This window comes from Anomaloglossus baeobatrachus, chromosome 4 (assembly GCF_048569485.1).
Source record: "Anomaloglossus baeobatrachus isolate aAnoBae1 chromosome 4, aAnoBae1.hap1, whole genome shotgun sequence".
Classification (NCBI taxonomy): Eukaryota; Metazoa; Chordata; class Amphibia; order Anura; family Aromobatidae; genus Anomaloglossus; species Anomaloglossus baeobatrachus.
This window is the reverse complement of record NC_134356.1, coordinates 220,811,960-220,824,999: the sequence shown is the minus strand read 5'-3', so window position 1 is coordinate 220,824,999 and position 13,040 is coordinate 220,811,960. Positions and strand designations below refer to the sequence as shown.

At 52.5% G+C, this 13,040-nt stretch overlaps 1 protein-coding gene across 1 annotated transcript in view; it reads right to left on the bottom strand.

Annotated features, from left to right (window-relative positions):
- The window catches only part of KDM3B (lysine demethylase 3B), a 158,605-nt gene that overhangs the window by 105,088 nt on the left and 40,477 nt on the right, over window positions 1-13,040 (bottom strand). The window contains exon 6 of the mRNA XM_075344677.1: window positions 7,238-7,312. Within this exon, the coding sequence (XP_075200792.1) occupies window positions 7,238-7,312 (75 nt within the window). The remainder of the gene's footprint in view (window positions 1-7,237; window positions 7,313-13,040) is intronic.

The following is a 13,040-nucleotide window of genomic DNA, read 5'->3' as shown; positions in this document are numbered from 1 at the left end:
TCTCCCAATACGGAACTATAAGAAAAATAATTTACGGTAAGTAAACAAAATTCTCTTTTTCTTTATCTTTCCTATGGGAGACCCAGACATTGGGACGTCTCAAAGCAGTCCATGGGTGGGAATAAACAGAAAACTGAGAAGTAGGCGAAACCTAACTTCACAAATGGGCGACAGCCTCCTGAAGGATGCGTCTGCCCAAGCTCGCATCTGCCGAAGCATGAGCATGCACTTGGTAGTGCTTCGAAAAGGTATGCAGACTAGTCCAAGTGGCAGCGTGACAGACCTGCTGAGCCGTAGCCTGGTGCCTGAGAGCCCAAGAGGCACCGACAGCTCTGGTCGAGTGTGCCTTGATCCCCGGCGGGGGAGGCACCTGAGTACACTGGTAGGCATCGGAAATGGCCGACCTAATCCAACGAGCTAAGGTCGGCTTAGAAGCAGAGAGGCCCTTACGCCGACCTGTGGTCAGCACAAAAAGAGGGGTGCACCGCCTAAGAACAGCGGTGTGAGACACATAGATCTGGAGTGCCCGCACCAGATCCAGAGTATGCGACGCTATTTCAAAGCGATGAACAGGAGCCGGACAAAAGGAAGGCAGGGAAATGTCCTGGTTAAGGTGGAAAGGAGAAACCACCTTAGGGAGAAAGTCCAGAGTCGGACGGAGAACCACCTTGTCTTGATGAAAAACCTAAAAAGGTGACTCCGAAGAGAGCGCAGCCAAATCAGAGACTCTCCTGAGGGAAGTTATGGCCACTAGAAAGACCACTTTCTGTGAAAGACGAGACAAAGAAACCTCCCTAAGAGGCTCAAAGGGGGGTTTCTGCAAAGCCGTGAGGACCAGATTGAGGTCCCAGGGATCCAAAGGCCGCCGGTAAGGCGGAATGATGTGAGATGCGCCCTTCATGAAGTTGCATACCTGAGCCAGCCGGGCGATACGACGCTGGAACAACACTGACAGAGCCGAGACCTGTCCCTTGAGGGAATTGAGGGATAGTCCTAGCTGCAGACCGGACTGTAGAAAGGACAGGAGGGTCGGCAAGGAAAAAGGCCAAGGAGCATGGCCGGAAGAGCGACACCAGGACAGGAAAATTCTCCAGGTCCTGTGATAGATTTTGGCCGAGGAAGACTTCCGAGCCCGAGTCATAGTGGAGATGACTTCAGGAGGGATACCAGAAGTCGTCAAGATCCAGGACTCAAGAGCTTCGCCGTCAATCTGAGAGCCGCAGAATTCTGGCGGAAAAACGGACCTTGTGAGAGAAGGTCTGGACGGTCCGGGAGATGCCACGGCACCTCTACGGACAGATGGAGCAGGTCTGGGTACCAAGCTCGCCTGGGCCAGTCTGGAGCAATGAGGATGACCCGACGGCCCTCCATTCTGATCTTGCGCAGGACTCTGGGCAAGGAGAGCTAGAGGGGGAAACACGGAAGACAGGCGAAACTGGGACCAATCTTGAACCAGCGCGTCCGCTGCAAAGGCCTGAGGATCGTGGGAGCGAGCCACGTAAACCGGAACCTTGTTGTTGTGCCGGGATGCCATTAGATCCACTTCCGGAGTGCCCCACTTGCGGCAGATTGACCGAAACACTGCCGGATGTCCACGGTTTGACGGCTGAGATAATCTGCCTCCCAGTTTTCCACGCCTGGGATGTGGACTGCGGATATGGTGGACTTGGAGTCCTCCGTCCACTGAAGGATGCGTGGAACCTCCAACATTGCTAGGCGGCCGCGTGTCCCGCCTTAGTGATTGATGTAGGCAACCGCTGTCGCGTTGTCTGACTGGACTCGAATGTGCTTGCCCGCCAACAGGTGGTGAAAGGCTAAGAGAGCTAGAAGCACAGCTCTGATTTCCAGCACATTGATCGAGAGGGCTGATTCGGACGGAGTCCAAGTGCCCTGCGCTCTGTGGTGGAGATATACTGCTCCCCAGCCGGATAGACTGGCATCCGTGGTGAGGATCACCCAGGACGGGGCCAGGAAGGAGCATCCCTGAGACAGAGAGAGGGGCCGAAGCCACCACTGAAGGGAGCCCCTGGTCTGTGGCGACAGAGCCACTAACCTGTGCAAGGAGGAAGTCCGCTTGTCCCAACAGCGGAGAATGTCCAGCTGCAGAGGACGCAGATGGAACTGGGCAAAAGGAACCGCTTCCATTGACGCCACCATCTGACCCAGCACCTGCATTAGGTGCCTGATGGAATGACGGCGGGGCCTCAGCAAAGAGCGCACCGCCAGATGGAGGGACTGCTGTTTGACTAAGGGCAGCTTCACAAGTGCCGGCAGAGTCTCGAATTGCATCCCTAGGTACGTGAGCTTCTGAGTCAGAGTGGATTTGGGCAGATTGACAAGCCACCCGAATTGGACTAGAGTGGCGAGAGTGAGCGAGACACTCCGCTGACAGTCTGCACTGGATGAAGCCTTGACTAGAAGGTCGTCCAGGTAAGGAATCACTGCCAACCCCTGGAGGTGCAGAACCGCAACCACTGCTGCCATGACCTTGGTGAATACTCGAGGGGCCGTGGCTAACCCGAAGGGGAGAGCCACGAATTGGAAATGTTCCTCTCCGATTGCAAAACGTAGCCAACGCTGGTGTGAAACTGCAATTGGCACATGCAGATGGGCATCTCTGATGTCGATGGATGCCAGGAAATCTCCTTGGGTCATTGAGGCAATGACTGATCGCAGAGACTCCATGCGAAAATGCCGCACCTGAACATGCTTGTTGAGAAGCTTGAGATCCAGGATGGGCTGGAAGGAACCGTCCTTTTTGGGGACTAGGAAGAGATTTGAGTAGAAACCTCTGAACCGTTCCCGGGCGGGAACCGGTACAATTACTCCGTTGGCCTGCAAGGATGCCACGGCCTGTGAGAAGGCGGCGGCCTTGGAGCAGGGGGAAGTTGACAGAAAAAATCTGTTTGGCGGGCTGGAAGAGAATTCTATCCTGTAGCCGTGGGAGATGATATCCCGCACCCACTGATCGGAGACGTGTTGAAACCACACGTCGCCAAAGTGGGAGAGCCTGCCACCGACCAAGGACGTTGCTGGCGCGGCCAGATAGTCAAGAGGAGGCTGCCTTAGTGGCAGCAGCTCCTGCGGTCTTCTGAGGACGCAGCTTCGTGCGCCAGTTGGGTTTTTGGTCCTTGGCTGAGTTAGTGGACGAGGCCGAGGGCTTAGAGGACGACCAGTTGGAGGAACGAAAGGAACGAAACCTCGACTGGTTCCTGCCATGGACAGGTTTCCTGGTTTTAGTTTGTGGCATGTAAGTACTCTTCCCGCCAGTAGCTTCCTTAATAATTTCATCCAGTTGTTCACCGAACAGCCTGGACCTAGCAAATGGGAGCCCAGCAAGGTACTTCTTTGAAGAAGCGTCTGCCTTCCACTCTCGAAGATCCTGCGGATAGCGAGGGAATTAGCCGAAGCCACCGCAGTGCGGTGAGAAGCCTCCAGCATGGCAGACATGGCAGAGGATGAAAAGGCCGAAGCCTGGGAAGTTAAGGCAACCATTTCGGGCATAGAGTCCCTGGTGAGGGAATGCATCTCCTCTAGAGAAGCAGAGATGGCTTTGAGAGCCCACACTGCTGCAAAAGATGGGGAGAACGAGGCCCCCGCAGCTTCATACACAGATTTGGCCAGAAGGTCAACCTGGCGGTCAGTGGAATCCTTAAGTGAGGTGCCATCAGCCACTGATACAAATGTCCGGGCTGAGAGTCTAGACACCGGAGGGTCTACCTTTGGTGAATGAGCCTCGTCCTCATCCTCCTCGTCCTGCGAGTCAGCTCGTGAATCAGAGCCACGGGACGAGGAAGGAGAGTGAGCCCTGCGTCTCCTTTTAGGAGGACGAGGTCTGGGACCAGATGAAGAATCCTCTGTGAGCTCCGCTGAGAGAGCCCTAGCAGCAGAGGCGCCCTGAGAAGGGGGCTGATGCATGGTCAGCAAAGTCCGGGACAGCTGTCCCATGGAATCGGCAAAAGACTGGGAGATTGACCTAGAGAAGGATTCTACCCAAGCCGCGGGTTCAGCCACCGGAGCCGGAGGGACCACTGTGGGAGCGATACAAGGCTGAGGCATTGCCAGGTTAGAGCAGGCATCACAATGTGGATATGTGCTCGGTTCAGGCAGCACGAGCTTACATGCAGTGCATATTGCGTACAGCCTTGCAGCCTTGCTCCTCGTGTGAGACATGCTGCTGAAGTGGGGGCTCTGAGCCAGAATGACCCCCCAGAGAGTATAAAAGCAGGTCCACAACCGGAGGTTGTGGCTTACCAGACCGTTTGTGTGCCCTCCAGATCCCACAGCCCAGACCCCCAGACAGATTAGCAGAGATGCTGCAGCCAGCGCCGATCGCTGTGAGAACGCTGATAAAATGGCGCCGGAGCGAGGAGAGGGGGCGGGGCCTACTCTGAGAGCGGGATCTGGAGGGCCAAGGAGATTTACAGGGGAGGGGACATTTCCTCAGGGAGGAGTGTCCCTCCCCTGTGCCGAACGGCCGCTGGGCGGAGCCGCACTGTCCCTCTGCATGATTGACATGCAGGGGCAGTGAAATCGAAACTAGGCCTCAGGCGAACCCAGGGCCTAAATTTAACGATGCGGCCGGCGCGCAGGCACCATCGGCGCGGTTCTCAGGTGAAAACCAGAGAACCGGCCGGAAATGTCAGAACAGATACACAGCCCACTCTCCCCAACAATAAAGTACAAGGGACCCCCTGAAAATAACGTCTCAGATACTTAGCTTGTGAGACGCAGAGTTTCAAGTCCCTGGGGATGAGTGCTCCGTCCGGCAGGATCCTGAAGGGCTGCGGATGGAGACCAGTCTCCTGCAAGGCAGGGAGAACCGTGCTGGCTCCCACTTCAAGCCAGAGCCCGAGGGATGGTGAAGGAGCGCGGCATGTAAGGCTCCAGCCCTGAAATCAACCTTAACAACACCGCCGACACAGTGGGGTGAGAAAGGACATGCCGGGAGTCCAGGCTTGGACCCGCTTTTCTTCAAACTCTTTCCAAAAATCAAAAATCAGATGAGAATGCATGTGTGGATGTATGCCTCCTGAACACAAAGCATTGAACTGGCTATATTTGGTTATCCAGGGGGTGTATATGCTCAGAGGGAGGAGCTACACTTTTTAGTGTAGTACTTTGTGTGTCCTCCGGAGGCAGAAGCTATACACCCAATGTCTGGGTCTCCCATAGGAACGATAAAGAAACATTTTTTTTTTTATGTTAGGAAGTTAGAAGGAGTCAAAGTTCTTCAGCAATTTCTCATTTTTCCAACAAAATTTACAAAACAAAAATCTTTGGGTACCACATCACACATTTGGAGTGATTTGCGAACAGGCAACAGAAAATACCCAAAAGTGACCCCATTCTAAAATCTGCCCCCGTCAGTCTGCTCAAAACCACATCCAAGAAGTTTATTAACCCTTTAGGAGCTTCACAGCAACCAAAGCAATGTAGAAGGAAAAAATGAAAATTTTACTTTTTTTACACACAAAAATGTTACTTTAGCCATAAAATGTAGCATTTCCACAAGGGTAACAGGAAAAAATGCACCATAAAATTAATTGTGCAATTTCTCCTGAGTACACCGATAGCTCATATGTGGTGGAAATCAATTGTTTGGGCACACGGCAAGGCTCGGAAGGGAAGGAGCATCATTTGAATTTTTGAGTGCAAAATTGTCTGGAATCATTAGCGGATGCGATGTTGCGTTTGGAGACCCCCTGAAGTGCCTAAACAATGGAGCTCCCCCACAAGTGACCCCATTTTGGAAACTAGACCCCTCATGGAATTTATCTAGATGTTTAGTGAGCACTTTGAACCTCTGGAGGCTTTCCAAAAGTTTATAATGTTCAGCCGTGAAAATATTTTTTTTTTTGTACCACGAAATTGTAAAAAAGTAGTTTTTTTTTTCACAAGGGTATCAAGAAAAAATGCACCATAAAACGTATTGTGCAATTTCTCCTGAGTACACAGATACCTCATATGTGGTGGCAATCAATAGTTTGGGCGCACGGCGGAGCTCAGAAGAAAAGGAGCGCCATTTCACAGCAAAATTGGTTGGAATTATTAACGGACGCCATGTTGCGTTTGGAGACCCCCTGATGTGCCTAAACAATGGAGCTCCCCCACAAGTGACCCCATTTTGGAAACTAGAACCCCCCCCATACAAAAAAAATAGTGTGGCGAAATAAAAAATACGGACGTCAGTAAAAAAAAAATAAAATATGAGCGCCTGCAACTGACACTACGGCAAGTGCCACACGTGAGAGCGATGCACGAATCTCACATCGCATCATCCGGTACAGCCGCACACTCCTGTCTGGTAGAGAGCGACTGTGCCAGATGATGCAATGTGAGACTCGTGCATCGCTCTCATGTGTGGCACTGAGCTGACCCTTACAATATTCAGTAAAAAATACTGTAGTTGACGATTACTACAGTAACATTTTACTGGCCCTAAATTAAGTTTATTTGTATTTCCTACTTAGTTTACATAAATAAAAAAAAATCAGGACGCACGCACGGATGTGCTGCAAAAATGTAGGGGACTAGGTGGGATGGAAAAAATGCTGGATTGAGGATGGGAGAGAGTGCGGCGGAGGATGGGAGACGTGGTGTATTTATATATATATATATATATATATATATATATATATATATATATATATATATATATATATATATATATATATATATATATGCAACACACACACAAAAAATTTTGGTTCATAGCTGTTTTGTTTTTCTTGTTTAGATTTTTTTACTGTTCAGACTTCACAAATAACTTTTTGAATGAATTCTCTATGTTCAACTCTGGCAAAAGAGGGAACAGAGGCGGCATCAAACCACTAGATTGGAGCTTTAACATAAAATTTACAATGGTGTGGGGTAAAAGCTTGGGACAAGGAACCATAAATTTAAGGCACTTGGTCGATCTGGTTAAACAAATTGTACACCTCATATAAAATGCTTTCCAGGTATTTGCTAGGTGTTTCTTCAGCAGGGAAGCGTCCTCCTCCCTCAGAAGAAACCCCACCCACCTAGGCTTGATTGACATCTCTTTGTAGGAAATAGTGGATGACACAGGATGTGTCAGGGATGCCAATGAAACCTAGATGATGCACCTTGCTCCACCTCCCCAACAGAATTGTTTTAATTTCAATGCCTATGTTTCATCATTTCACCATATGTTGTTTCTATCACACGCTTGAATGTCACAATTTTTTCCCCATGAATTACAAATATATATTACCTCAGGTTCTAAAACAGATTCGTCGACTAGCACCACGTGTACCAATTTAGGATCAACAGTTTCAGTTTCACCTCCCTGTGAACAGTGGAAAAAAAAAAGGAAATACAGTAAGACTGGATAATAGTGAAGAAGGGAATTTTGTTTACTTACCGTAAATTCCTTTTCTTCTAGCTCCTATTGGGAGACCCAGACAATTGGGTGTATAGCTTCTGCCTCCGGAGGCCACACAAAGTATTACACTTTAAAAAGTGTAACCCCTCCCCTCTGCCTATACACCCTCCCGTGCATCACGGGCTCCTCAGTTTTGGTGCAAAAGCAGGAAGGAGGAAACTTATAAATTGGTCTAAGGTAAATTCAATCCGAAGGATGTTCGGAGAACTGAAACCATGAACCAAAAGAACAATTCAACATGAACAACATGTGTACACAAAAGAACAACAGCCCGAAGGGAACAGGGGCGGGTGCTGGGTCTCCCAATAGGAGCCAGAAGAAAAGGAATTTACGGTAAGTAAACAAAATTCCCTTCTTCTTTGTCGCTCCATTGGGAGACCCAGACAATTGGGACGTCCAAAAGCAGTCCCTGGGTGGGTAAAAGAATACCTCGATAAAAAGAGCCGAAAAACGACCCCCTCATAAAGGTGGGCAACCGCCGCCTGAAGGACTCGCCTACCTAGACTGGCGTCTGCCGAAGCATAGGCATGCACCTGATAGTGTTTCGTGAAAGTGTGCAGACTAGACCAGGTAGCTGCCTGACACACTTGCTGAGCCGTAGCCCGGTGCCGCAGTGCCCAGGACGCACCCACGGCTCTGGTAGAATGGGCTTTCAACCCTGAAGGAAGTGGAAGCCCCGAAGAACGGTAGGATTCAAGAATCGGTTCCTTGATCCATCGAGCCAAGGTTGACTTGGAAGCCTGCGAACCCTTACGCTGGCCAGCGATAAGGACAAAAAGGGCATCTGAGCGGCGCAGGGGCGCCGTGCGAGACACGTAGAGCCGGAGTGCTCTCACTAAATCTAATGAGTGCAAATCCTTTTCACATTGGTGAACTGGATGAGGGTAAAATGAAGGTAAGGAGATATCCTGATTGAGATGAAAAGGGGATACCACCTTAGGGAGAAATTCCGGTACCGGACGTAGAACCACCTTATCCTGGTGAAAAACCAGGAAGGGGGCTTTGCATGACAGCGCTGCCAGTTCCGACACTCTACGGAGCGATGTAACTGCCACTAGAAATGCCACCTTTTGCGAAAGACGTGATAGAGAAACTTCCCGCAGCGGCTCGAAAGGTGGCTTCTGAAGAGCCGTTAGCACCCTATTGAGGTCCCAGGGTTCCAGCGGACGCTTGTAAGGTGGGACTATGTGGCAAACTCCCTGCATGAACGTGCGGACCTGCGGAAGTCTGGCTAGACGCTTTTGAAAAAATACGGAAAGCGCCGATACTTGTCCCTTAAGAGAGCCGAGAGACAAACCCTTGTCCATTCCGGATTGAAGGAATGAAAGAAAAGTGGGTAAGGCAAAGGGCCAGGGCGTAACACCGTTGTCAGAGCACCAGGACAAGAAGATCCTCCAAGACCTGTGATAGATCTTGGCGGACGTTGGTTTCCTGGCCTGTCTCATAGTGGCAATGACATCTTGAGATAACCCTGAGGACGCTAGGAGCCAGGACTCAATGGCCACACAGTCAGGTTGAGGGCCGCAGAATTCAGATGGAAAAACGGCCCTTGAGACAGCAAGTCTGGGCGGTCTGGGAGCGCCCACGGTTGACCCACCGTGAGATGCCACAGATCCGGGTACCACGACCGCCTCGGCCAATCTGGGACGACGAGAATGGCGCGATGACAGTCGGACCTGATTTTTCGCAACACTCTGGGGAGCATCGCCAGAGGAGGAAACACATAGGGAAGTCGAAACTGCGACCAATCCTGAATTAATGCGTCCGCCGCCAGAGCTCTGTGATCTTGAGACCGGGCCATGAATGCCGGGACTTTGTTGTTGTGCCGTGACGCCATGAGATCGACGTCCGGCGTCCCCCAGCGGCGACAGATCTCTCGAAACACGTCTGGGTGAAGAGACCATTCCCCCGCGTCCATGCCCTGTCGGCTGAGAAAATCTGCTTCCCAGTTTTCTACGCCCGGGATGTACACTGCGGAGATCGTGGAGGCTGTGGCTTCCACCCACTGCAGAATTCGTCGGACTTCCTGGAAGGCTTGACGACTGCGAGTGCCGCCTTGGTGGTTGATGTAAGCGACGGCCGTGGCGTTGTCCGACTGGATTCGGATCTGCCTGCCCTCCAGCCACTGATGAAAGGCCAATAGGGCTAGATACACTGCCCTTATCTCCAGAATATTGATCTGAAGGGATGACTCTATCGGAGTCCAGGTTCCCTGAGCCCTGTGGTGGAGAAAAACCGCCCCCCACCCTGACAGGCTCGCGTCCGTCGTGACCACAGCCCAGGTGGGGGGTAGGAAGGATTTCCCCTGCGACAGAGAGTTGGGAAGGAGCCACCACTGAAGTGACGTCTTGGTTGCAAGGGAAAGAGAGACGTTCCTGTCGAGTGAAGTCGACCTCCTGTCCCATTTTCGGAGAATTTCCCACTGGAGTGGCCGCAGATGGAATTGCGCGAACGGCACTGCCTCCATCGCTGCCACCATCTTCCCCAGGAAGTGCATGAGGCGCCTCAAGGGGTGTGACTGACCCCGAAGAAGAGATTGCACTCCTGCCTGCAGAGAAAGCTGTTTGTCCCGCGGTAGCATGACTACAGCTGACTGAGTATGAAACTCCATCCCAAGGTACGTCAGTGATTGGGTCGGTGTCAACTGGGATTTTGGGACGTTGATTATCCAACCGAACTGCTGGAGAGTCGCCAGAGCGACGGAAAGGCTGTTTTGACACGCGAACTGAGAGGGTGCCCTGACCAGGAGATCGTCTAAGTAGGGAATCACCGAGTGGCCCTGAGAGTGTAGGACCGCCACAACAGATGCCATGACCTTGGTGAACACCCGTGGGGCTGTCACCAGGCCGAAAGGCAATGCCACGAACTGAAGGTGTTCGTCCCTGATGGCGAAGCGCAAAAAGCGTTGATGTTCGGGTGCGATCGGCACATGGAGATAAGCATCCTTGATGTCGATCGATGCCAGGAAGTCTCCTTGTGACATTGAAGCGATGACAGAGCGGAGAGATTCCATCCGAAACCGTCTGGTGCTCACATGTCTGTTGAGTAGTTTGAGGTCCAGAACGGGACAGAACGAGCTGTCCTTCTTTGGCACCACAAACAAGTTGGAGTAAAAGCCGCGACCATGTTCCTGGGGGGGAACAGGGATCACGACTCCTCCTGTTTTCAGAGCGTTCATCGCCTGAAAAAGTGCATCGGCTCGCTCGGGGGGCGGAGATGTTCTGAAGAAACGAGTCGGAGGACGAGAGCTGAACTCTATCCTGTAACCGTGAGACAGAATGTCTCTCACCCATCGGTCTTGAACATGTGGCCACCAGGCGTCGCAAAAGCGGGAGAGCCTGCCACCGACCGAGGATGCGGTTCTGGGATGCCGAGAGTCATGAGGAGGCCGCCTTGGAAGCAGTGCCTCCTGCGGCCTTTTGGGGGCGTGACTTAGCCCGCCACGCATAGGAGTTTCTCTGGCCCTTCTCCGGCCTGCTGGACGAAGAGGATTGGGGCTTGGCGGAGGGACGAAAGGACCGAAACCTCGATTGTATCTGTCGTTGCTGAGGTCTCTTTGGCTTAGACTGGGGCAAGGAGGAGTCCTTTCCCGTAGATTGCTTAATAATCTCATCCAATCGTTCGCCAAACAATCGTTCGCCAGTAAACGGCAAACCGGTTAAAAACCTCTTGGAAGCAGAGTCTGCCTTCCATTCGCGCAGCCACATGGCCCTGCGGACTGCCACAGAGTTAGCGGATGCCACCGCTGTACGGCTAGCAGAGTCTAAAACTGCGTTCATGGCATAGGAAGAAAAAACTGACGCCTGGGAAGTCAAAGACGTAACCTGCGGAGCAGAATTACGTGTAACCGCATTAATCTCAGCCAGACAAGCTGAGATAGCTTGTAGTGCCCACACGGCTGCAAAGGCCGGGGCAAAGGACGCGCCCGTGGCTTCATAGATGGATTTCATCAGGAGCTCTATCTGCCTGTCAGTGGCATCCTTTAGCGATGATCCATCTGCAACAGATACCACAGATCTAGCCGCCAATCTAGAGACTGGGGGATCCACCTTGGGACATTGAGCCCAACCCTTGACAACGTCAGGAGGGAAGGGGTAACGTGTGTCAGTAAGGCGCTTAGTAAAGCGCTTGTCCGGAACCGCTCTGGGCTTCTGGACAGCATCTCTGAAGTTAGAGTGATCGAAAAACGCACTCCGTGTACGTTTGGGGAACCGAAACTGGTGTTTCTCCTGCTGAGAAGCCGACTCCTCTACAGGTGGCAGTGGGGGAGAGATATCTAACACCTGGTTGATGGACGAGATAAGATCATTTACTATAGCGTCCCCGTCAGGTGTATCAAGATTGAGGGCAACGTCAGTGTCAGAGCCCTGAGCTGCGACGTCCGCCTCGTCCTCCAGAGAGTCTTCACGCTGGGAACCTGAGCAACGTGAAGAAGTCGGGGAAGATTCCCAGCGTGCCCGCTTAGCCGGTCTGGGACTGTGGTCCGGGCCGGAGTCCTCCACGTGAGACCTAGGGCCCCCTCTGGGAACGTGCTGCAGCGCGGGCAGAGAGGGGCCTGGGGGTGAAGATCCAACAGGGCCCGGGGCCTGTGTAGGGACTGGTCTGGACTGCAAGGCTTCAAGCAGCTTGGCAGACCATTTGTCCAGAGACTGAGCCATGGAATGTGAGAGTGACTCAGAGAGTTTTTCAGCAAAAGCTGCAAACTCTGTCCCTGCCGCCTGGACAGGGAGAGCAACGGATTCTACCTGAGCCGAGGGGCCCACTAGTGACCGAGGCTCTGGTTGTGGAAGCAAAACAGGGGTTGAGCATTGCTCACAGTGAGGGTAGGTGGAACCTGCAGGTAACTTAGCCGCACAAGAGGTACAGGTCGCAAAATAACCCTGTGTCTTGGCCCCCTTGCTCCTTGTGGACGACATGCTGTTGTCTCCTAGGAGAGTGATCACTGAGGTTATATGGGGAGGGTATACAGCCCGACCGAACAGAAATATATAAATATATATGGTATCTATTCCGGCACCCTGAGGGGACCAGCACCGGGTGACCGTTGTGGCTTACCGACCGCTAAAAAGCGGGGTGTGTGTCCTCCAGATTCCCTGCCTTAGGTCTCCCAGCGTTGCAGAGCTCTGTCCAGGAAAACTTCCACAGGCAGAATGCCAAAGAAATGGCTGCCGGAGCTCTCAGGGGAGGAGAGAAGCCGGGGGCGGCGTTAGAAAAAGTGCGGGAATCTGGAGTCCCCACAGTGATCAGTGAGGGGGGGAGGAACATACAGGATGCCCTGGCCCTCACAGCCGACGTCAGGCCGGCAGTCCCGCCCTTATCCCTGATAGACAGGCCCGGGGGCGGGAGTTTTGCAACTAGGCCGCAATTGAAGCCGGGGACTAAATTTAATACCGCGGCCGACAAACAGGCGCGGTCGGCGCGGAAGTCCGCCGGCCGTCACAAATAAGCAGCTGCTGCAGCGTCCGGGATGTAGGCGCTCCATGCACATCCCCCATGGGGTACAGAGTACCTTAGTGATGCAGGGCCCGGTCCCTGAGGATAAACAGACTCCTGTCCGACAGCTTCCCCCAGTGACTGGATGACCGCTGAGGATCCCACTTCTCCCAGAGCCGCTAAGGGATGGTGAAGGAGA